This window comes from Alligator mississippiensis, chromosome 6, assembly GCF_030867095.1.
Source record: "Alligator mississippiensis isolate rAllMis1 chromosome 6, rAllMis1, whole genome shotgun sequence".
Taxonomy (NCBI): Eukaryota; Metazoa; Chordata; order Crocodylia; family Alligatoridae; genus Alligator; species Alligator mississippiensis.
The window spans coordinates 4,525,084-4,549,131 of record NC_081829.1 but is presented as its reverse complement, the minus strand read 5'-3'; the positions used below and the strand labels follow the sequence as shown (position 1 = coordinate 4,549,131).

General features: G+C 51.0%; 2 protein-coding genes across 6 annotated transcripts; one reads left to right on the top strand and one right to left on the bottom strand.

Annotated features, from left to right (window-relative positions):
* Window positions 1-2,520: 2,520 nt before the first annotated feature.
* On the top strand, window positions 2,521-7,741 carry RPL11 (ribosomal protein L11). Of its 2 annotated transcripts, none has more exons than XM_006267971.4 (6): window positions 2,521-2,594; window positions 3,129-3,282; window positions 3,742-3,848; window positions 4,695-4,826; window positions 6,103-6,213; window positions 7,666-7,741. In XM_006267971.4, exons 1-6 carry the CDS (start codon window positions 2,589-2,591, stop codon window positions 7,693-7,695), a joined length of 540 nt encoding a protein of 179 aa, XP_006268033.1. In that variant the 5' UTR covers window positions 2,521-2,588; the 3' UTR covers window positions 7,696-7,741. The 2 variants fall into 2 exon arrangements, with proteins under 2 accessions (XP_006268033.1, XP_014461199.1); XM_014605713.3 differs by having other exon boundaries at window positions 2,524-2,594; window positions 3,132-3,282.
* Window positions 7,742-8,796: 1,055 nt separating this feature from the next.
* LOC102566927 (kelch-like protein 31) lies at window positions 8,797-24,018 on the bottom strand. 4 transcript variants are annotated; one of them, XM_006267973.4, is made up of 4 exons: window positions 21,748-21,837; window positions 21,491-21,567; window positions 15,622-16,829; window positions 8,797-13,612 (listed from the first exon to the last, which is right to left on the bottom strand). In XM_006267973.4, exons 3-4 carry the CDS (start codon window positions 16,809-16,811, stop codon window positions 12,880-12,882), a joined length of 1,923 nt encoding a protein of 640 aa, XP_006268035.1. In that variant the 5' UTR covers window positions 16,812-16,829; window positions 21,491-21,567; window positions 21,748-21,837; the 3' UTR covers window positions 8,797-12,879. The 4 variants fall into 4 exon arrangements, with proteins under 4 accessions (XP_006268035.1, XP_006268034.1, XP_019354400.1 ...); XM_006267972.4 differs by lacking the exon at window positions 21,491-21,567 and having other exon boundaries at window positions 21,748-24,018; XM_019498855.2 differs by lacking the exons at window positions 21,491-21,567; window positions 21,748-21,837 and adding an exon at window positions 23,246-24,018.
* Between the last annotated feature and the right edge of the window lie 30 nt (window positions 24,019-24,048).

The window sequence follows — 24,048 nt, the reverse complement described above, 5'->3', positions numbered from 1 at the left end:
TGGGGTCAGACTAGATCGATTCAGGTCCCTTCTGACCCCTAACTCCTATGAAGTGTCACAGGGCTGGATACTAGTGTCAGCTGCTGGGGGGGTGCAGGGACATGGTGGAGGAGCAACAGGATGGGGGGGTGGCAAAGAGGGAACTGCTGCCCCAGTCCTACAATGCACAAGACCCTTTCAGAGAGCCTTCTTCTCTATAAGAGATTGAGCTGCAGTCTCTAGAGTTGAAGAAGGAGCCCTTCACCAGCCCCCCTGCCACTAGGTGAGACTTGTAATAAGGCTGGGGAGGAGACTGGCCTGCCAGAGGCATATCTTTGGTGCTGGCTTGCTGCATTGTCCTGGGAGCTGTGATCGTGGAGACATGACCCCTGCTCCTTTCTGGCCCTTTCAGGAGGCCAGACTGAGCAGGAGAGCTGTGTCTTGGTGCAGAGAGCAGGACCTTGCCATGACCTGGTGCAGCAGGCCACTCCCTCCAGCAAGCGCTGCTGGATTTGGGGGGGATGCAGAGAGTAAATGTAGTGACTTCTGGGGAAAGGTCCTGCTTGGCAGAAATAGGCAGGCTCCAGCTGGAGAGGACAGGCCATAGAGTCCACCCTCAGACTCCGTAAGTTAATGCTAAGCAGGGAACTAACTCTCCCATACCTGGGTACAGCCAGGCCAAGAGCTGACCTTGGGGAAAAGCAAGACCCATGTTACTAGCCAATGCAGAGTAGCTGCTCCAGCCTCCACTTGTCCGAGAGGGACCTGACATGCCAGTGACTTAAGGCTCATCTATATTGCTGACAGCCTCTGCACAGCAGACTGCCCTTTGTCTGTGTGGGCAGCCTCTGCGCCTAGCAAGGAAACCTGGGTGCAGCTTGGCGTAGACTTTCCCTTCACATCCTCGTGTTAAAGTATCTCATGGCTCTGCAACCTTTTGGCTTTCCAGCTGCCCAGGTTACCTGGACTCACTGCCAGTGGGTTGCTTGTCTCTGGTGTGATGGTGAAGGACTGAGAGCTATGCCTGTAGGGAAAACCATCAACTTGATTTGTCTCCAGCCTTGCATTCCTCCAAGCAAGGTAATGGTTCCTTTCATTGTGTTCCTGCTTCAGAACCACTCGGTCGTTAGCAGAGGGATGACCAGCAGCAAGCTTTCGGGGGGCTGTTGGAGAACACTTTTGGTAGCCTGATGGGCTTGCCAGCTGCAGCACCCAAGAGCGAGGCTAAACCAGCCTGGGCCCAAACAGCCTTGGCAGAACTCCAGGGAGGCCAGTAGAGTACCAGCAGGGCTGTTCTGGGGCCCAGTGTGTGCAGATGGCAATGAGTCGTTCATCAGATGGCTCTGACAGCTGTGAAACAACCCAGTCTGCTTTCTTCCTAGCCTGGAGGCATAAAGGCCAGGTCTAGGCAAGAAACTTTTGCTGACACAGACCCCAGCGCCCGTCTAACTGCCACAACCTGAGTGCTGCTCCTTCCGGCTGGTCTGGGAGTAACACCCGCTGTTACAGCCCCCGCGGCATTCAGAAGTGCTGCAAGGATCCTGGTATTGCGGACCTGGCCTTTTCACTCCTCTGGCAATCTCAGGCCACAAACCCCAGTTCAGCAATGGAGAAAGGAGAACCAAGCAGACTGGTGGGGACTGCAAGGGTTTTGCCTTCCTCTGTAGCTGAGGCATGGCCCTCTTCCTTGGATCGCTGCAGCTCAGGGAGGGGACACTAGCAGTCCCCGTCCTCCTGCTCACTTGTGGCAGCTTCAGCTGCTCTTGATGCCCTTGGGCAAGGAGCCTTGCGACAGCGCTGAGCAAATAGTTTTAGGAAGAGACTGAGGACTTGTCTGCCCCATCCAATGTGGGACGGGGCTGGACTAGACGGGACCTCTGGAGGGCTCCTCCAGCCTGACTTCCCATCGGGGCAGAAGCGATCTCTGGGCCAAGGGTCCTGGAGCCCAGGCAGCAGCCAGCTTCGAGGGGGATTGCACGCCTGTGTGGCTGCAGTGCCCTGGAAATGCAAAATCCCCCTGGGAAGGAAGGTTGGAAACACCCGAGCAGGAGGTGCCCGGGTTACAGCAGCCCTAATAAGCTATCTTGGTTAGGGATAAAGAATCTTGGTTTTCACTGATTTAAAAAAAAAAAAAAAAAAAAATCCCCAATTTTTGATTTAAAAAAAGTAACCCAAAATGCACATTTTTCCAGGATTAAAATGAAATGCCACTAATCTATAGGTATATGTGTTGTGTATGCAAAGCAGGCTGTGCATTTGGCACAGCACTTGTACCTTTTCAGGGGACACTGTATATAGGAATATATCTATAGCGGTGTTTCATTTGAATCATGGAGAAAAGTGGATTTGGGGTTACTGTTTTTAACCCGAAAATTGGGGATTTTTTTTTAATCGGAGAAAACCAAGATCCCTACTGCTCAGCCCTTTGTCCTCTCCACTGCCCTGGGAAAAAGAGCCGGGCTGGTGCGAGGGGTGCAGCGCCGCCCTCTCGCCGCAGGGGGCAGCCGCGGCCTGCGTACCGCTCTGCCCGCCGCTCTCTATGGCCCGCAGCTGGCGGCGGCAATAACTTCCGCTTCCGGGGCTTTCGCGCCCTCTTCCTTGCCGCAAAGATGGCGGTGAGTGGCGGCTGGGAGCCGGCGCCGCCGGGGGGGTTCTCTATCCGCCGCCATCCTCCGCCTGCCGGGCTCGGGCGGGGAAGCCGCTTGCGCGGGGGGCGCCGGGGAGGCCGCGGGTCTCCGGCGGGCCGGGATGGGCGGCGGGGCTCGTGGCTCCGTCCCCGCCGCACAGCTGGGCGCTGCGGCCCTGTCACTCCCTCCCTTCCCGGGGCTCCCGGTTGCCCGGCCTCGCCCTGTCCGCATCCCTGGTGGCTTTGAGCCCTGGGCTCAGCCCCTGGGCGGGGGCAGGTCGGGTGCTGCATGGGCACGGGGGGTCTTCGTGCTGGTGCAGCCTCCTCCCTTTGGGCTGAAGCACTGGGGAGCCCCGGGGTGGGGGGTGCGGAGCAGACCCAGACCCTTGCGTGGAGCAAGCGGCAGCGCCGCGCCTCTGGGTGCTGGAGAGCTGCTCGTAGCTGCGCCCGGCGGCCTGGGGACGCTCCGTGACGGCGCCCACCGGGGCGGGCGCCTGTGCTGACGGGGTACGGTTGATCTTAGCAGCAGGACCAGAGTGAAAAGGAGAACCCCATGCGCGAGCTGCGCATCCGCAAGCTCTGCCTCAACATCTGCGTCGGGGAAAGCGGCGACAGACTCACTCGGGCAGCCAAAGTGCTGGAGCAGCTCACCGGACAGACCCCCGTCTTCTCCAAGGGTACGTCGGTGTTGGAGGGGGCGAAGCTCGGGGGTCGGGCGCGAGGAGGTGGCGCCGGGTGGAAGAGAGCGGGTGTCGCGGCTTGGCTTCTGATGGCGATTGAAAGAATTAATTTCTGATCACCCGGTTTGCAAGGCTGGTGTCGGATCGGTGCAAATGGCTGGTGTGGGGCAGAGAGAAACGTGGGGGGCGGTTGCTATAGAGACGTCTGCTTTCGATGCCTGCGCTGTCCCAGGTGTGTGACGGAGGCTTCTGTCTCCCGTGCTGGTCACCTGCCCTGTTCTGATCGACGCGGGCAACTTATTTGTGCTCAAATTGCAATTTGGGCTGCAGCCTTGCTCCCCTCCCAAAATGCATCCGAGCTGCAGCTGCTGTGCTCCGCTCTTTCTAAAGCGCGATGTCCCTCGGACGAGAACGTGCAAGTCTTGCAATAACCCTGTGACTCTGTGTCGCTTGCAGCACGATATACTGTCAGATCCTTCGGCATCAGGAGAAATGAGAAGATTGCTGTCCACTGCACGGTTCGTGGTGCCAAAGCAGAAGAGATTCTGGAGAAAGGACTGAAGGTGAGTAGCTGGCTTCTCCAGCTGTTATGTCAGTTCTTTAAAGCCTGAGCCTGAAAATAGCGTGTATGTTGTAGCTGGAAGCTACAGCGTCGGTGACCGAAGGAGACTTAGTGGAGTGGGGTTTGTGCATACAAAGCAGGCTGCGCATTTGACAGCGCTTGTACCTTTTTAGGGGACACCGTAGTAAGCTTCCAAGTTAGCCGACTTTTATGCCCAAGGCCTGAATGGGTTTGTGAAGTCCACGGATGAAATGTCATGTCCGTCAGGATTGCTTGGTTTGTTAGAGTTTAGGCTGTTTTAATGACTTTCAGAGCATCTGTCTGAGCCCTGTAGTGTCCATGCGAACAGCTGCTGAAATATATCTTGGGTCTCTGCTGCTTTTGTGACTGACTTATTCCTGCAATTTGTGTAAAATGCCTTTTCCTGACTCTAGTGATCAGGTTGCCTGATAGGACTCTGCTATGCCCTGGAAGGTGCTGAGTGCTTGATAGCCATTCAGAATCTTATTCAGCTCATGACTCTTGGTACTGTCTTCGGTGCTGTGGCCTCCGAACAGGTTACTGTGCTAGAAAAGTAGTCACGTGCTTCCCAAGAGAACACGGTTGTTTAAGAGGATCCCGTATCTGTTTAGAGAGGTGGTAGAAGCTCCATCCTCGGATATTTTCAAAACCCAGCTAGACAAAGCTTTGGCTGGGATGATCTAGTTGGGGACGGCCCTGCTTTGAGCAGGGGTTGGACTAGATGGGACCTCTGGAGGTCCGTTCCAACCTTAATTTTTCTATGATTCGGCAGAAGAAGCAGGACTCTAGCAAGGAAGCTAACTGACCCGCTGTACTTGTGTTCCAGGTGCGAGAATACGAGTTGAGGAAAAACAACTTTTCTGACACCGGAAACTTTGGCTTTGGGATCCAGGAACACATTGACCTGGGAATTAAATATGACCCGAGCATTGGCATCTATGGTCTGGACTTCTACGTGGTAAGTACGTTCTATTTTCATACCTCTGCCAGCTCTGCTCTGTCCCTAGTGCATCAGAAAGGTGTGGGCCAGCCAGCTGGAGTTGTCAAGTTCAGCATGTGAAGCTGCGGGGGAAAAACTACCACTTAGCTCTGTGCTCGGAGAATGTTAAACGCCTTGGGCTCCTATGGCATTTCACTGGTACTGTGTTTAGCTGCTCCTGTCTGAGATGGGTGAAGCTGAGGTGCACCAAGTGCTCTGAGAATGATGAGCTGAGACACTTTTTACACCTTGAACCACGTAATGGAGAGTTTCTGGGATTTCCAGAGGTGCAGACCTGCGGTGCTAGTGGCCTGAATGTGGGGAAGCTACCTTTTGTATTCTCTAGGCTGTTTTTCTTCATCAGAGTACTGCTTTCAGATTCCATCCTCATCCTAGTCTCTTCAGGACTTATTTGTGGTATTGAGCTCACTCCCTGTGCAAACCATATTTGCTTGACCTAGCCTCCTCCCATACTGTATGCCTAACGTTCCTATAGAACAAATTGCTCCACGTTGCACACATCTGCCCACGGTGAGAGGACAAGAATGAATCCCACATGATGGTTGTTGATCATGTCACTTAAGCTGCTCTAAAGGGAAGCACTGATAATCCTGTAATGATCATAAGAACTTCTAAGGAATAGAACAGCCAAGATGTGTGCACTCACTGTTTGGAGAAGAAAAAAATGTGAAATGCTCCCTGCTGTTATTAAACAAACAAAGGATGAGTTGCAGTAGGGGCTGCATGTTGCTTCCCCGTGTCCACTGCCAGCCTAATGTACCTCAACCCTGAATTTGAACAGCCACTGCTATGGTCATGTCCTTACTGTTGGGAAGATATTTAATTCATGTTAGCTGCTGGTTGACCGCCAGCCTTTTCTCTAGGGAAGATGAAGGCTTGGAGGAGAAGCTGCTTAAGCCTCTGTCAGTCTGCCTCTGCTGAGACCATGTCCATGAGATGTTGTACACAGCTGCCTGTTCACTAGGAACTGGCCTGTCACTTTGCTTTAAAACAGTGTCAGCACCATCTCACAGGTAAAACTTTTGATCTGCATGTGAACCAGTAATCTACAGATGCCATAAACACTCAAGAGACTCAGTCTTCTCCTCTCTCTTTCCCCGCCCCCCCCCCCTTCCTTGAAATGCTGACACAAAACATCACTAAGATATAGAATCTTTTTAACTTTCCAGAGGTAAGCCCTGGAAAAGCTCTATCTGTGTGGTCAGATGGGAAAAGTTCTGTTCATTCTCCACAGGTTCTGGGCAGGCCGGGCTTCAGCATCGCTGACAAGAAACGCAAAACTGGCAGCATCGGGGCTAAGCACAGAATTGGGAAGGAGGAGGCCATGCGTTGGTTCCAGCAGAAGGTAATTTCCAATCCGATGCTTGTCTCCGTTTTGCTATTTGGGAGCCCCATGAGACCGCCAGTCAGCACAGTGGCATCTCATCCTTGCTTATCCAGCTTGTAATATAGCAGAGTCTGCTGGCATGCTGAGCTGCAATGTGAGCACCTCAGCATGTGTAGGGACCTTGAGGGCAAAAACGCTTGCTACTCTGGTTTCCCAGTCTTTTGTGGTAGAATCCCAAGGCCCACACAATCTAGCTGCTTAAGTACCTGAAAAATGGTCTTCCCCTATAACGGGGATTGTGGTCCTTGATGCAGGTTTAGCTGTAGTCTGGTGTTTTATGTGAGCTAATAGTATTCTGTAGTAGCATTTCGATTGTGCCAGAATGTCTCCTTGCCTACTTTCTGAAGTTTCCAGTGTGCTGGGGCTAGTATCAGAATGCCTGACCCCTGGGGTAGGAAACAGTCCCTGATAGCATCCCTTTGCATCCAGCTGGGAAAGCTGATGGCAGGCCAGGTGAGAGGGTTGCAGTAGATCAGGCCCATTATGCAGATTTTTGTGAGCAGCTGCATCTTGCATCATCAGATCAGTAAGGAAAGAAGTAATAAATAGAAATGGTCAATGAGGAGGTGCATAGAGCAGCAAACTGTCTGTCCTGCTAGCTGACCTGTCTTCTCTTTAACTTCTTAAAGCAGTTGAACAAAATGGGGTGGGTAGAATGTCAGGCATCAGCTTTTTATTGGTATTTTTCTGGTTAGACCTGACCCTGTAGCTTCATGTACAATCTATGTGCAGGTTGGCTGACCTGGAATCACCATTCCTTGGTTCTGAATTATGTCTTGGTTTCTGGTTCCAGGAACCAAATAAGAATTTGTGGTTTAAAAATGATCTGCAAAATGGATATGCTGGGGGTGGGGGAAGAAGGGCCTGCCTTGCTCTCGTCTAAAGCTTGATGTGTGCTGCCTTCTTACCAGATCAGGATTGAATCTCCCAGAGTTAGAACAGCTGTTGGGCTTGACTTTCTTAGTGGAGCAGTGGAGTAGGAGGAATCTCTAATCATGGTCTAAAATACTACGGCTTGCTTGTTTGTCAGGAGTTGAGCTGAGTAACATTTGGGCAAAGCTAGTCTAAATGTTGTTCTTTCTCCCTCTGTGGAGGTGTGACCCCACACCATTTTTCTCCCACTTCATGACTTCCCAAGTGCAACAGACATCTAGTGTAAAGCAGTTGGGAGGCCTCTCTAGAAATCTCTTGATCGTTTTTATCCATCCTAAAGAAGCCAAAGGCACTTGGATGTAACTGCCCTTTTGCAGGGTACCTTTAACTCTACCGTATGTGTGTGCAGATCTGCTCCAACAGACTTGGTTGCTCTATGCTCTGGCCTGAAGCAGAAAGAAGTGGCTTCCAAGTTTTTATCATGCCCTTGGCTTTCCCTAGCCCTTGTTCTCATAATCCCTTTTCTCTCTCTTGCAGTATGATGGCATCATCCTTCCTGGCAAATGAGCAGTTCCTGTTACCAGAAAGATCCAATAAAATTTTCTAACTGTAACTTTGTTGGGGATTTTGTGGTTGGTGTCTCCTCCCCACGCCAAGCCTGTGAGTGCCAGTGCTGCAGAGATGACTCGGTGTTGTGCGCTGGAAACGGGAGTTGGTGTCCGTAAAGAGCAGATGTTGGGACCCTGGTATAAATGCAACCTCCTCTGCTGGCCAGCCGAGAATGATTGGTGACACTTACAGCTAGTTCTACGGATGCAAGAGGGGCAACCAGAAAGCTTAGCAGCAGAACTGAAGCAATGGTTCTTGAAGCATTTAGGGTCTTGGCTGTAGTCCCAAGTAGGGACAAACTGAAACTCAACCTACATACTCCAATTTGCAGAGCTCCCATGGTGTACGGTGCAGCCAGGTAGGCAGATGTTAGTGTTGTTTAAGAAAGCAAGAGGGACTCCACACCTACAGATGAAGTACTAGGTGGCTTCTTGACTCATGGATTGAAATGCCACACTGGGGGCAAACACAGTGGAGATCAAATTCAACTGTGTGGGTTTGCATCTGCTCAAGACTTGGTGATACCAACACAAGTAATTGATATAGTGTGTGGCTGAGGCTTGGTGCTGGTGAGTCCCAGCCATTAGAAGCTTATGTCCGCTGCCCGTTCTGGTAGTAACCTAACCCTAACATGGGCTCCAAGGCCCACAGTGGTGACAAGAGCCTAGAACTGTTGCAGTGTGTCCCCCTCCCCGGACGTGAACTTTGGTGCTGTTGCCACTAGAGGGTACTGAAGTTGCAGGCAAAGAACTATCCAGTGCTCACTGCAGTGAGACTAATCCAGCATGGGTTACTTTAGCTGATGTGAGGACCAGCGGCTAGAATGGTACTCACAGTCCAGCTCTCCATACCTGTATCTGGCTCGGTCCTGGCATTCAGACAGCTGTGAAAGCTCTTCCATGCTCGGGAGTAGAGAAATTGCTTTTGTTGTTGCCTTTTAAAATGTAAATGGCTTAACTTTCTCTTGGCTCTACGCGTATGGCTATGGTAGCAGGTTCCCAATGCAAGAAGATACGGAGAAAGCAGCTCTGTGGAGATGAATATAACCAAGTAAATTGCTCTTGCAAAGCAGTGCTAATTCTTTTATTCAATTTATCTAGATACATAATACCCCTTGGCACTGCTCCATCATGCATGTAAGATTCAGCAGTTGCTCCGACACCAGACTGCAGCTTTTCTAGCAACCTTTCTTGACCCCAGCTTAAGAATACCTACAGTGTGGAAACTCATAGCCAAGTGGCAAATTGAACCCCTTTCTCCCAGCTGCACCATTGCACTCCAGAAGTGGGGGCTAGCACGATGGCTCAGTTCCTCCAAAGTTTAGAAGGTTCTTTCTTCCATGTACCCTGGAAAGCATGTGGTTGCCACCAGTGCCCTGAGCCCCAAGGCTTGTGAAGATGGTTCTTTCCAAAGAAAACAGAACAGCAAGTTCTGCTGAGGTAAAACACACACAGGAAAACCAGATTTACTATTTTTCAATGAATTGTCCAAGGTGAAGTTTTTTTGGTGATATCTTTTTGGACCCATTGTGCAGTTGGGAAAGATGCTAGACAGGCTTTCAGACATAAAGAGCCTTTGTTAAGGCACATGACTAGGGGCACTTGATGCCTGAAAGCTTGTTTAACTTCTCCCCCCGTCTACATGGTTGGTTCAACAAAAAGATAGCACGAAAATCCTTGTCTCTTACATACTTCCAGGACCATCACAGCTGTAGATAGCAATGCTCCACCCCTTTACTTGAATCATAACTTGCATTGAAACCTTTCACTCTCTCAGGCCCCCACGCCCTGGGAGAAAGTAAGAATGCCCAGGTAGGTTTTTCGGTGCCATGCTTCTGTCTGCTGTGCGTTTCCTCTGTCACACCAATGCAGTCCCAAAGCTGCAGAGGGCTTTGTTGTGGCTTCACCCTGCCTCGGGAATAGACTTGTGCATGAATGTGCCTCCTATGTGCCCCATTGTATGAGCAGGACCAAGATGTTGGGGTAGTTAACTTGGAACCACTTTCCAGTGTCTCTGTAACAGTAACATCTGGAATTGAAAGCTCCTAATTTCTGCCATGTGACAGAGTTCAGTAACAGGCCAGGTCCGAGGATGGAGACCAGGAAAGGAGCGGCAGTTGCAGTGCTGCATGTCACGCCTTAACTGCTGGCTCCAAGTTCCACTTGAGACCTGCCATGCAATGGTACACAGTGGGATGTTCCAGCTTGCTGCTCTTCACATTGCTCTGTGGTTCTCTGCTCTGGATTCTTAGTGCTTCCTGCAGAATACAAGCAGGAGACCTTCAGCTTCTCTGCTTGTGGTAGGCAGTCAGCTTGTCTTCATGGGTTACTAGGTTATCACAGAACTCAAGCTGACTAGAACAAAACTGTGCCTGAGCCACCAGGGCTTGTTATGGATGGATTACATACATGTGCCTCCTTTCAGGTGGGTCCCACAGCACGTCTTCGTAATGCACAGGCAATCTTAGCCCATGCTACAAATGTTCATGTGGCCTTTTCTTCCCCTGCAGCTCTTGAACTCCCCCCATTGGACACCCTCTGCTTTCAAGTTGGCAATGGGATCAGTGACTGAGGCTAAATACAAGCAGTGAGCGTGAGGCTGTAGCTATCCTGTATGAAGGTCTGGAACTGGACTTCCTGGTTCAAATTATCATGGCTATTCATTCCCAGTGCAGCAAAAGAGTGTTTTTATTTTCATCCTTATAAATACAGCTCTTTCTTTACTGTTTTAATTGCTTAGGGCTGTAGCAATTCCCTTTCACAGGTTCCCAGAGAAAGCCAGGAGGAATCGCTATGGGCCTCTTGCCTTAACTGCAGTATAACACTGACCAGAGGCCTTCCCTGGATTAAAACTTGTTTAAGCTACAGCAGATCTTAAAGGAAAACTGACAATCTTGATTGAAAAATCACCAACAATGGTGAATCCATTGCAACTCTTCTTCCAGCTGTTAATGATCTTAGCTCTTAAAGAATGTGTCTTATTTTTATTATGCATTTGTCTAGCTTCAAGTAATAAGGGAGAAGTGGCTATTCTAGCTCTAAGAACATAAGAAATACCAAACTGGGTCAGACCAACAGTCCATCTAAGCTGGTATCTTCTCACCGACAGTGGTAGGAGTGCAGGCTTTAAGAGGAAGAGCGTGGAACAGGGGTTATCGAATGATTCATCCCCTCTTCATTGCCTTCCCTGACACCTGTCCTTTTTGGTTTAGAGATGTCTGAGGAAACCTCTCCAGTGTCTTCCTTGTAGCAAATGTGACCAGGTATCTACTGTCAGTTTTACAAACACATTGCTTTTCCTATCTCTGACTGAATTTACTCCAATTTATTTCTATTTTTTTTAAACCCAGCTCCAGAACCAGTATCAAGTGCAAACCCCCTGGAAATTAAATAATAAAAATAAAAATCTTTCCTGCTTGTTTCAATGACTCATGCCCTGCTTGGTGATCTGTGGTTTCAAGCTAAGCAGCAGGAATTCAAACACAATGTGATGCACAGCCTGGGATACTGGCAGCCCAAAACATACTCTCCTAGAGCTCAAAACTTGCCTTGATTGATATTTGAAGAAACTTCAGAATAACTCCAAGCTTAGATGTGTGTGTGAGTGGTATTTTTCCCCCTGAACTCTGGACCCCTGCAAACCTAAAGACCCCTAGTGAAATAATGGGTCCAAAGCAGGAAGAACCCTTCTTGTCCTCTTAGCTGTATACCAGGCTGTTGTGCACTGCTGTAGGCCATCCAGGCCTCTCCCTTTGTGGCAGCCTGACCCTGAGCGAGGCTGAAGAAGGTAGCTTTGTTACTATACCACCTGCTGGAGCTCAGTGCACTTTATGGGAAGGAAAATGCTTTTCTTAGTCTCCTGCAGCAGGGGAAACAGCACAAGAGGAGAGTGAAGTGCTGTGCTAAGGTCACATAGTAAGTCAGTGTCTGCTTGTAGTGGGAGCTATTTTCCCTGACTGGCAGCTGGGCTGTATTGCCTTCCTGCAGCATGACTGGAGGAATCCAAAGCAGAGAGGAGCCATTGCTTGAGGTCTCCAAGCTCTGGCAAGTGGGAATGAAAGGCTGTGCTCAAAGGATGGTGGGTCATTCAGAAGCAGCATTGGAACAAATCTGGTTTAAACACAACTGGACTGGGGGAAACCTATTCTAACCTGAGCACCTGCCTGGCTGCAAATCACTAGCACATGTTCCAGGGAAACCTGATGCTCCAGCAAACGTCAAAGCTCTGCCAGGCCCGGCTGGAGCCGTGCTCTGATATTTATCTATGTGATCCTGGCAGCAGGATCTGAATGTGCTTGTGTTAGTTTTGCTGACCTGCTCCCAGACCTTGCCAGCTCCTGCAGGTTGGATGAGAGACAAAAATTGGACTTGGGATGGAAAGAGTTAGGTAGCCCTGGCCTGTGCTTGGTGACTCCGTTGTGGCACCGTGTGCTGCCTTGCCAGGGGTTTGGTTTGCTTGTTGGGCCGTGGGCTGGTTTGTGACTGGGCTCTGGAGTTGGGCTGGAGCTGCCCCATGTTGCTGAAAGGAAGCATGGCTTAGCCTGAGAGAGTGACTGTTTAACCAGTTGCCCAACCAGTGCCTTTATCACAGATCATGGACCTGGGGGGTCATTCCAGCTCTGCAGGCCTATGTATGGCTGGATGAAATGAGGGTCACACATCAAGGGGGTTTCCCCTGGAAGGGGGCCTGCAGCAAGATGAGGTCCCAGCCCCTGGGCCACACATCCTCACTTGGATCCAGCACCTGTTAGCTGGAGCAGGGATGGGAGAGCTTTGCAGCTGGGGGTGGGACTGAGTGCAGAGCAGAGCTGCGAGGATGATCATGGGGAGATTTCCTTCAGTGCTCTTGGCAAATGCCCTTGAAGAGACGGGCAAGGGTCATCCCCATTTTCCTGAGGGTTCAATGACCTGCCAAAGGCCACAGAAGGGGTTAATTTGTCAGTTGGGATGAGAATTCAGGCATTCCCAGTTCCTGGGACCCTGTGTCTATCCCCACCCTGTGCCCTCGATGCACCATCCCCCACGTGATGGTTCTTGTCCTCGTGCTCCCTGATCGCAGCTGCCCTACAATCTGAGGCAAGGCTTGAGCTCTAGTCTCTGTCCTGGGCTGCAGGCAGGAAGTGCCAGCCCCCCAGCTGCCCTATTAGATGCTGACTGCTGCTGAGGCCACAGAGCTGGCTCGGGACCCCTTGCTCCGAAGGGATGGGAGGGTGATGGTGCAGCAGGACACACCCACGGTGGCCTCGGGGAGGTCCTCGTCATCGGCCCACTCATCTCGGTCTGGGTCGTAGCATTGCACGCACTTCTGGTACTTCTTCTCGCTCTCATTCCAGCCTCCCACGAGGCAGATGCGCCCATCAAGGATAGTCACCCCCGCTGTGCTGACCCCAATGGGCACTGGTGCCACGTAGCTCCACTGGCCTGTGTGGGGGCTGTAGCACTCCACTGGGATCACATCCACACGCTCCCCACGGGTGCCCAGCTGGCTGCCCCCCAGCACATAGGCATGGTCAGCCAGTGTGGCGGCACAGTGCCAGCCCCTGGGTGTGCCTAGCCCAGCCTGGTCTCTCCAGGCATCAGTGCTGGGCTCATAGCTGCACACATTGCGGGAATAGGCATGGTGGATATAGCCGCCAGTAACAAGGATCTTGTTGTCGATGACCGTGCTGGCATGGCAGCAGCGAGGCAGCTCCATGCCGGCCTGGCCGTGCCAGCTGTTGGTGGAAGGCACGTAGCATTCAATGGAGGCCAGGACACCATCTGTGTTGCGCCCGCCGATGGCATAGAGGAGCCCGTTGTAGGCACTGAGGCTGAAGTGTGTCCTCTTTTGCATCATGCTCGCCAGGTGCAGCCAAGTGTTGAAGCGGGGATCGTACCTGCAGAGAAGGGAGAGAGGGGCCTTGAGTCTACATGCCCCCAGGCTTAGGCCTCGTCAAAGCCTGGGAACACCAAAGACTTCACTCTTACCCTTCCAAGCCATTAGCTTGGACTATAAGTGACCCTCAGGCATCTCTCACAACTCGGGTCTCCCAGGATCAAAACTACCCCTGGGATCTTGGTGAAGCAGCCACAAGGAGCACAGAGCTGAGAACCTGGTCATCCCCTCTTGCCCTGGCAGGGCATGTTCCTGCCACGAGAGCCTCAGCCCATCCCAGCAGATGGGACTGGAAAGCAACCCAGAGCAGAGCCTGGCTTGTGCCAGAAAGGCTAGAAATAGATCAGGGGAGGTCTGCCAGCAGGGACCCAGAGGCCTGTCTCAGCAAAAGGGCCAGGGCAGCCCTGGTGTTATCGGGAGGGCAGTGGCACTGAATGACCTGGGTGAGGCAAGTTCAGACCACCTGGCCCCGGCATGGATTTTCTCTGTGACTAGGCCTGGGACGAGCCTGCCCTTTCCACCCTGAGTTGTAGCCCCTCCTGGCAGGACCCCCTGCCCTTGACCTAGAAGAAGCCCTTCCTATTTGGTTCCCTGACCTCATCCACCATAGAGGGGTTCTCCCATCACCCTTGTCACCATTACTGCAGTGAGTGATGGGGACTGTCCCCAGGCAGGGACCAGCTTTTGGTTCTGTGTACACATGCCTCGCATAATAGGGCTGGGCCTATGACTGGATGACCCTTAGGACTATCTCTGCCGCCTGAGTTTGTTCTCTCCCCCTCTCCCAGCACAAGCTGATTGGGAGGTTGCCCCTTCCTACAGAGGGTTTTGTGATTTGAGGGAAAAAGTCCCTCAAGGGTTGGACTGAAAGTAACCCACTCATGCTGCTCTGGAACATAAGCACAGATTGCAGGGGAACAAAAGACTAATTCATTAGCTGCGCTCATTCTCCATTGTAGCATCAGAGCCCTTAACTGGGAATTTTGGAAGGCAAGAGCAGTATCGATTGGGCACCTAAAGAAATACAACCTTTAATGTTGTCACGGCTACCTGTCTCCTCTGTTGTTAATACTGATGTTTGCATGGTCCCATCACAGGCTTCATGAGAACTTTCTGAGCAACAAACCCCACCACTTCATCTGGCAAGTAAAGGAAGGGCAGAAAAGAAAAGGGAAGAGGAAAAATATAGCAATTGTCCCGAGAGTGAAACTCTCTTGTGTTTAGTTAATTCAGCTCAGTTGGAGATCAGCTGCAGAATGCAAACTGAGAAGTTCTTCTGACAGGTCTAAGCAATCTCCAGCCTGGAGAGAAATGTTATCCTTCTAAACGCATGCAAAAGTAGAGAGTACTTCACTGTCTGACTAACTGGCAATAGTGTATTTGTACAGGCTTCAGCTGAGATCAGGATTGCATTGTGCTACATGCTTTATAGTCAGAGACTGCACCACAGAACTGAGGACCAGGCAAGACAGGCAAGGGGTGGGAAAGAAAACAGAGACAAAGTGACTCGCCAGGGTCAAACAGCAGGTCAGTGGTAGAGATGGGAATCGATTCCAGGTCTCCTGACTTCTAGACCAGAGCCATTGCCACTGGCCAGCTCTGCTTCTCTAACAGCACAGTCCCCAGCGTGACCACATTTACCTCTACCTGCTCTCCTAGCTGGGTGGTCAGCGCATGTTTCTGACTGGTTTATCCCTTAATTTCCTCTCGCTTGTTTATCTGTATGGAAAATGTGCTTGGAGAACGCTGTGCTGGAAGATACCGTGATTTACTCTGTAATCTCCCAGGCAGCTAGGTCTCAGGATTATAACACCCTACAGGTCATTCACATCAAAAGGGGTTTTCTCTTCCAGCTCATGGGATAGGGGCCTGTGCTCCGGATCCCGGAGTCAGTCTTTGCTGATGCCTGCAACAGGTCTGCATGCAGCCATGGGCTTGGAAAACAGAGTGCTTTTCTTTTGGCAATAAAGTCCCCTAAGAACTACCCCACCTTTTGGAAACTCTTGTTACCTGCATAGACTGCTGACAGCATGTTTGGCCTGATTCCTAGCATCATTTTGGTCTTCCCCTCCTGCCACGTAGAGGAACCCGTCCATCACCACCACGCACTGGTTGAAACTTTTGGCTGGCATCTCAGCCAGCTTGTTCCAGTTCCCTTCCGCGTCCCTGTAGCTAATATCTCTGCTAAGAGCTTTCTCAGTCAAGGCCGGGCGGCCTCCAACAGTGACCAACACTCTCTGGCCTCCACGGATCCTGGTTCTTCTGGACTGAAGGGTATTTTGCTGATAAGGGAGCAAATGATAATTCATAGCATCCACCAGCAGCTTGTGGCACTCAGGATCTTGCATCATACGTGGCACAGGCTGGACACAGTTGACCAAATCAGGAGCTGATATGGTGCCAAATCGTATGTTGCCCAGGAGGTCGGCAGCATACTGGACTCGTTTGGAGTCATACTCAAGCCATTTCATAGCAATCTGGAAGGCGATGACCTCACTCGGGATATGTAGCCCATCATCCATCAGCAGCTCATTGAGCTGATCAAAGGTGAGTTTTATGAATTGATCGGTCTCTGAGAACTCCAGGAAGTTCTCCCGGATAAATTTCTGGGTGGCGTCCTTCGCCTGGTTGAGGTTGTATGTGGCTGAGATGTTGGCAATGTACATGCAGTTCTCCACATTCATCTCCTGGATGAGGAAGTCACTGCACATGCTGAGCAGAGCATGCATCTGCAGGTGGCTGGCAGTGGAGATGGTGCTGCCGATGGTGTAGAGGGACAGGCTCAGCTTCCCGGTGTAGGCATACGTGAGGATGGTGGTCAAGCCCAGAGGGGAGACGTTGTTGAGTTCCACCCGCTGCAGGCTGGGATCTCTCTTCAGCAAGCTGCGGAAGTACTCGCTGCAGGACACCATGACCAGTTTATGAACATCAAAGGACTTAGTTTTGGTGACGATCGTGAGGTCACAGAGGAACCGCTCCTGGCGCATTTGAGTCATCTCCTCCAGCAGGCTGGCACCATGGCTTGGGTTTGTGACCTCTGTGGCGGTGCAGCGGAAGCCATTGGAGCCATTTTCATACAGATCGTTGAGGTGGTTGAGGTGGTCGATATCCAGTGACGTGTCCTCCACCACCACGGGGGCAATGGGCGCCTCCCCTTTCTCTGTTTTGGTCTTCTTGGGGTTTTTCTTCTTGGGTGCCATCTTGACGGGAGTGGTGGTCTGTAAGAACAGGAATAGTTAGGAGCTGTTGCAGTGACAGGCACCATAGATACCCTGCTGCTGTGTGCAAGTGACTGTTAAACAGCAGATATGCTACAAGAAATGGCAGGGGGGTGCAGATCTGCAGTCTGACCCAAAGCCTTTGAAGTCAGTGGAGAGACTTCCCTTGATGTCAATGCACTGAGGATCAGGCCTGGTGAACAGAATGGAAGCTCTTTGCCAAAAGTCACTCACTTTTTTTTTATTTACCTAAATCCAGTGGATTGAGGCCCAGAGCTGGGAGTCGGGAGACCTTGGTTCTACCCCAGACCTGGACACTCACTCGCTAATTCAGGGCAAGTTACCTACACCTACATCTGCAACTAATTTGGGGTCCCTCCACTGAGGGGAACCCACCTTCAATCAAACACCTCAAAATGGACAGTAATTTTGAGTGCCCAGCCCAAAGTGCCTCAAGTTGGACGCCCCAAATCAGTGGCTTCAGCAGAACACCGAGGCCTGAACTTTTCTGTGCCTCCTTTTACATGAGGGGGTCATAGCACTTACAGCCTTCGCTGAGTCAGTGAGAAATGGAGCAAACACTCGCAGCTCACTGAACGCACTGGTGGGCTGTCACTGCAGAACTACCGCAGTTTTGATTATTCCAAATTCAATGCAGGAATAGACTTGAACACGTCACAGTCGATACTGCAGAAACATTTGGAAGCTATTTTTTTTCCATTTTAGTAGGAGTGCCTGGGCTCTCAAGTTGGGGACTTGCCTTAGGACAGACAGCTGGTAGGTGACAGGACCAAGCTGCTAGGCCACATTCCCCTGCCAGGGTAAGAGCAAACACATGCACCCACAAAAACACCTTGGGATTGTTCCCCCAGTAAAATTTTGCCTGAACACTCATTCGAAGCACCACGGCTGTCCCCTGACTATTTCTGTCCAGTGGAGAGACTCATATGCTTGAGTAGCACATGTGCTGCTGGCCAGAAATAGCTACTGCGTCTCTGTCTCGCATATCTTCAGGCTGTTTATTGCACTGGGATGTAAAGATCGGGTTGCTGGAGAGCTGAGTAATCAGCTCCTATTTAGAAGGAGGCAGGGGGAGGTGAGAGGTGGGCACTCCACTCCCCCAGGCAGATCAGGATTCAATGCGCAATTAGAGAGGGGAAAGCCTAGCAACAGACTCCTCTGGGAAAGAGAAGGCTGAGCTGACAGCAGGGAGGGTGGGGAAGTGATGGGGACTGTGCTCACATCTGGGGCAGGTGGAACAGAAATGTGAAGGAGGTGGAGCTCTCCCTCTGTCCCCTCACCTGCTTCTGAGTTCCCTAAGGCAGATGCAGAGGGCAGCAGGGGAAGGTCCCGTGTGAGTAAGCCCTCCTTCCTGCGGCTATAAGGTGGGTTTGGTAGCTGAGGCTGCAGGGAAGGGAGCAGATTTGCCTCTTCCAAGTGCCCAGAAGAAAGTCATTTGGGCAGCTCTGACTTTAACAACATCCAAATTCAAACTCACAGGCCACTGAGTGAGCCTGCAACACAGCTGCTGTGTGCACACCCTCCAGGCAGCAAAATCCCCACATGAAGTCCATGGAAGCTTTACTGTTAACTTTTACTGGTCCAGGGCTTGCCCTGAGATGGTTAGCCTTTCCATTCACCCTGAGGCTGGTGAGGGGGGCTGATCCTTCCCCGTTTGATTTCAGTCATCGCCACACATTGGTTCATCGCAGTAAAAGACATTTTGATCGGACTCTATTGGTTTGGTCCATTTTGTTTTGACTTCTGTGTGATATCATTCAGTTGAATATTGCATTATGTTTATGTATGTAATGCAACACTGGTATATATAAAGTTGTGTGTGTGTGTATATATATAGAGATATATATATATATATATGTATATATATATATACATATATATATATATATATATCTCTATATATATACATATATATATCTATATATAGTAATGTATATTACGTAATATATTATGTTACACGTTAGGTCTTGTTATAATACATAATTATATGTATTATGTATAGACATGAGACAATGGACTGTCATTGAATCATTTTTATTATACCAGTCTGCATGGGCGACTGGTGCCGCCTTAGTCAGGGGGGACACATGTCCCCCCAGCAACCAGCCAGCGACTGGGGGGTTCCCCCATGGCTAATCGTGCCAACTGGGGGGGTCCCCCCGCAGCCAATCACTCCCAGAAGTGGCCGCGGCACTCCCACTCCCCTGCCCGCACTCACAGGGAGGGGCACCAGAACTCCCACCTTCCTCCCCCTGCCTGTCAGGGGTGCACAAGTGCTCTTAAGGGGTGCACGTGCACCCCCTATGCATTGCCACTGCCAGTCTGGAAGGGAAATGGTTTTCCCTTCGCAGAACAACGTGTTTGATGGTTCCCAATAGATGCTTTCCAGATGTTCTGTTCCAGGGGGAACAGTGACATTTTAGTTTTTCATTCCAATTTTGGAGCCTCTCCAACAGGTCAAATGTTGGCCGGGCTTTGGGACCAGAAGCTCTGTGTTCTGATCTGCTCCCTGCAGCATCTGGAGCTTTGGACACTGCCCACTGAGGCAGGTTTTATCCCCCTGTCTGCACTAAACAAATCAATGCAGCTGCTCCCCAGATGGGAGCCCAGTTCGGCCATCTCTGCCAAGGAGTCAAGGACTGGACTCTCCTTTCACCCTGAAAGGCTGTCCCCCCCACATCAGAAGCCACACCCATGGACAGGGTGGAGTGGAGGAAGCTGCTGCTATTCTGTAGCACCTGGTATCTGAGCACCTTCTGTGGAGTCTGTTGCCCTTCCCGGGCCATCCCTGCCCCAATGTGGGTACAGTCCCCATTGCTCAAAGCTGCAAAGCCAGCTAAAGACATGGATGACCTGGCAGGGGAAATACCATGATCACCACGGTGGCTTTCCCAGGGGCAGGGGATAATCACATTTCTGGCATGGGGTAGTACCTGTGGGAAGATCTTGGCTTTACGCCCACTTTATGGAAAAGGAAGACTGCTCCCTAGCTTGCTCCTGGGGCCCATATGGCTGAGGGAGAATGAAACTCGGGAGCATCCACACCCCAAGCCTCCGGGCTTGGGCCTGCACGTAGGACACCTGCCAAAGGATTTGGAAACATCTGAAGCCCCAGGTGGGGTGGAGGATGTCTGCTGGTAGTAGGGCCACTTATGGTTCTGGACTGACTCACGGATTTGGAATTGATTTGGATTGGAACACGAAACAGTCTCGTAAAAAAGAATAGCTGGAAGCTGGGGTTACCCCACACAGTGCATGGGAGCAGAGCAGGAGACTGAATATGTGCCTTTGCTCAAACCCACCTGGATAAGCTGCATGAGAACAATACTCAGGACTCTTCCCAACCAGCATTTGAAACACAGCAGAAGAGCTGACTCACAGCCCTGGGCCAGGTTTTCCAGACAACGTGGTCTCCAACATGCTCTTTGGAAGCTCCAGCCCCAGAAGCCTTGTTCATTCCTTCTAACCTGCTCACTTCTCCATTATCAGCAGCACGCATCAACTTCTCCTTCGACAGATTCAATTTGTACTAAGACATACCTGGCTGGAGCCCAGGGGAGATATATGCCCCATCTATCAACCCTGGGGCGACTCCACTGCCTTACACGATTTATATCCAGAAATTAATTTGGCCCAGTTTCCTTCAGATTTATCCTATCCCATCGTTGCATTACATTTAAATTAGAGGGAGAATGAACTTTACCATCTACCTTCAATGGCCTGGTTTTGCTAGTTAATCTCCCTTGTTCCCGCATATCTCTAATGAAACACATTGCTGGTAAGGTACCTAAGGCCTTGTCTGCACTGGGAAGTTATTCTAGGGTAAGGGAGGCTATGAATATAAAACACTAGAGTCGCTGTGGAATACCTGCCGGTGTAGACCCTGCAGGTGTTCACACACTGACTGATTTCAGAAGACCTATAGCTGTTCCACTCTCAGCTTCCCCTTGCATACCATGCCCAAGTCCCAAGCCCTCCAGAGCTAATTGTGTGTGGAGGGAATGAGATGTGTTTGAAGCATTAAACTTGGAGCAGGTTGCCTAAGGCTGGGGTTTGCAAAGGGACCTCAAGAAAGCTTGGGCTCTGGTTTCCGTTGAATGTGCATAGTTACGGCTGCTTTCCTCTGTCAGATCCCTTTGGAAAATCCCAGATGAAAAATGTGCGTTAATGCCGATAAGGTACCTAAGCGCAAAATGACCTTTGCTAAAAACAGCTCATTTAATATGGGGCAGCTTTGCTGTTTCTGATCACAGTATCCACTATATGAAAGGGAATATCTTTCATGCAGACTAATCCCAAGGAAGCAAAGCTCGAATGGTTTGATGAGATTTCAAAGGGTGCAGACAGCAAAGTAAGATGCAAGGATTGTTCTGTGTAAACTTTGGAAAGAGTCAGTAATTCTCCCCTCCCGGCTCAGTCCTGCTTATCTCATCTCTGCACCAGTATGATGACGAGCTGAGCACGGTGCCAAGCAAACAGTAAAGATTAATCTGTGCTTGGTGAAATTATACCCATCAGTATTTGACGTCTGGATTATATTCTTTGATGTCTCATCAAACAGTCTTAATTAGTATTAAAACAACTGAGCCCTTCAAGTGCCGTGGAAACAAAATGGTGTGAGCTGAAAAATCAACACAGACCTTTCCTGGAAAAAAGATTTGGAAGCCAAATCTCCAGGTTCTTTCACCTTCAGTAAGCTGTCTTCTGTTTCCACCTTCTTTAAAAAAAATAAAGACAAACAAAGGTACTTTCCCCATGCTAGCGTTCTCCATTTGCAATCAAATGAAACATTCTGGTGACCTGAACAAGACGATCTCTCTGTAAATACTGAAGCACAAAAGGGCCAGCTCTGGGTTTTTAGTTTAATTTAGAGATGGAAGCTCTCTTTGCTCCTTACCTTGATGTTAAGACTGGTCAGTCCAGCGGGGGCTGTGGCTAGGACAGAGCCTGTGTGCTCTGCGGGTGAACAGACTGCAAGACCCTCAACCTTCCACATGCAACATCCTCCCCCTTGCCAGGGCAGGCCAGCTGACTGCTCTTATCACAGCAACATTTACATCAACCTTCTGGTGGTGACGCAGGGACAGCTGTCCTCAGCAGAGACCGGAGAGACCTGGAAAGGGATAGGCTAAGGGAGAGGGGGAGCTCTGTACCGGCCAAATGCATCGGTACCCGCGTCTGCCAGTAGCTCGAGGTAGCAATAAACAGCAGCCTGTTCTCTAATCTGCCACCAACCACGAGGACAAGTGAATGGTGAGGCAGCCAAAGGCACCTGATACAGGAGAGAGGTTGTTTGAGGACAGGTTGGGAGGGAGAACGGGATAGCCCGATCATTAGGAAAAGGGTGAAGAAAAATCAATCAGCCACTCCGTCCTAGTCTACGCGGTGCGGCTGAACCTGCCGGGTGCCCGCTGGCACTCAGCATCGCTGTTCTTAATAACACGCACAGCAGACCCAGGCAGGGAGCAGAGCCCCGGTGCCACGGGCACTGCACCCGACACAACAGAGGTGCTCTGCACCGCTAGGAGCTCGCAGTCGGAGTGAAATTACCCTCTGGCAGCTGTTTGAGTGAAATCCCCACTTTGCGCACGCCTTTCCCCTGGGCACGTTCCAGCAGGTGACGCGTTCAGAGCAAACAGGGAAAAGGCACAAAGAGAAACGAGAGTCCCAAGTCAAACGGGGGCTCCCTGGAAAGTGTGCATGCGCTTTTCTCAGATCCAGATGAGAGAATATATTCCTCACTTGATGCTGGGAAAGTCCCGTGGGTTGAGTTCCACCCCAGTGCTGGGCTCCGCTACGAAATCCAGGCAGCGCTTACAACATACGGGAGCCTGGTTAGGGAGTTCAAGTGCTCCTTAGCTATTGTGCTGGCCAGATGCACGGTGGTGATTTTTCACCCTCTTAGATGAATGACTTGGGTAGACGCATTGGCAGAGAACGAGCCCAGAGTGTCCTTTTTTCCAACGATCAGCCCTTCAATGGCAGCAAATATTGTTGGGACTATTCACACTCAGGGATATTTTAATTCTAATTACCTACAATTTATTTTTCTCACCCCATTCCTCACCGTGCTACAAGAACCACATAAATTCATTTGTAATTAAGTTACACTGCTCATGAGGATTCACACCCAGAGGGGAACAAATGCAGGAAAAATATCTGACACGATTGTGAAATTCAGTTTCATCTGGTACCCCAGCTATTAAAAGACCTAGAGGAAGGTATCTATCGATCAGATGAATGACATTTGGGAACACCCCGGCTATGAGAGAAGAGTTTCAAGGTCCTGGCTATGAACTCACCAGTTTCGAGGTCCTATACTCACCCTCCTCTGTCATCGTCATTGTGCTGAGCCACCGTGAAGCTGTTTGGGCGTCTTACACCGCATTTCTTACCTTCGCGTGGTTCGATGGTGTTTCACCATAACCTTCAGTCTGAACCGCCTGTGCTTGTCATCCGTGATTTTGCAATAATTGCATTGTTCCTGTCCTGTTTCATCACCTGTTACAGCTTTGTCTAGGAATGGCACCGGAGGCCCAGAGCAGCGATGCCTGCCAGCCTGAAGCACTCTCCTCCCCGCCCTCTGCGTCGGGCCTCGTGGGCTGCCATGTGACGCCAGCGGGCGTGCTCGGCTGGTACGTGGCATTGCGGGATCGGGGCCCAAAAGCCACGTTCTCTGTTGGTGGGCACGTGGATTTCCGTGCCCAGCGTCCAGGTGCATCCGTGTGCTGTATTTGCTGCGTTTGGCTGAGTGTGTCAGCCCCAGATCCAACATGCGCAGGCTCCCCCGTGGTGTGGGGCGTGGAGGGGAAGACGTGTGCACCTTGGTGCACGGCCGCCGGGCATATTGGGCAGGGTGTGAGGGCACAGGGCTGCGGCATGCACCCTGGTACTCCAGTGTCTTTAAGGCCTGGGACCTGTCTTCACTGGCCTTGGAGGAAGACACTGAAGGGGCCTCAAAAGAGGGCACTGGCTCTGACTGGACCCTCTTGCCAGCACTCAAGATGGCAACTGCCTCCAATCCCAGCAGCTTCTTGCCAGCACCCAAGATGGCGAAAGGGTCCTTCCAGCCTTCGTCGCTTGCCAGCACCCAAGATGGCGCTCCGTTGTTGTTGACCACCCGGGGGAGGAGGAGGAGGGGTTTCCGTTTCCTGCCAGGAGCCAAGATGGCGCCGAGCTGCGGGAAACCCAGTGTTTG

Bases quoted from the DNA above. Each gene is read 5' to 3' on its own strand.
- LOC102566927 (XM_019498853.2), bottom strand. From the start codon at position 21,622: ATGGAGAACGCTAGCATGGGGAAAGTACCTTTGTTTGTCTTTATTTTT. The intron at 16,830-21,490 runs GTCTGTGTTGAT...CTGTTCTTACAG, and splicing joins AAATCTTTTTTCCAGGAAAG to ACCACCACTCCCGTCAAGAT. The intron at 13,613-15,621 runs GTAACAAGAGTT...CCTTCTCTGCAG, and splicing joins GCTGTCAGCAGTCTATGCAG to GTACGATCCCCGCTTCAACA.
- RPL11 (XM_006267971.4), top strand. The intron at 3,283-3,741 runs GTACGTCGGTGT...TGTCGCTTGCAG, and splicing joins GACCCCCGTCTTCTCCAAGG to CACGATATACTGTCAGATCC. The intron at 6,214-7,665 runs GTAATTTCCAAT...TCTCTCTTGCAG, and splicing joins TGCGTTGGTTCCAGCAGAAG to TATGATGGCATCATCCTTCC.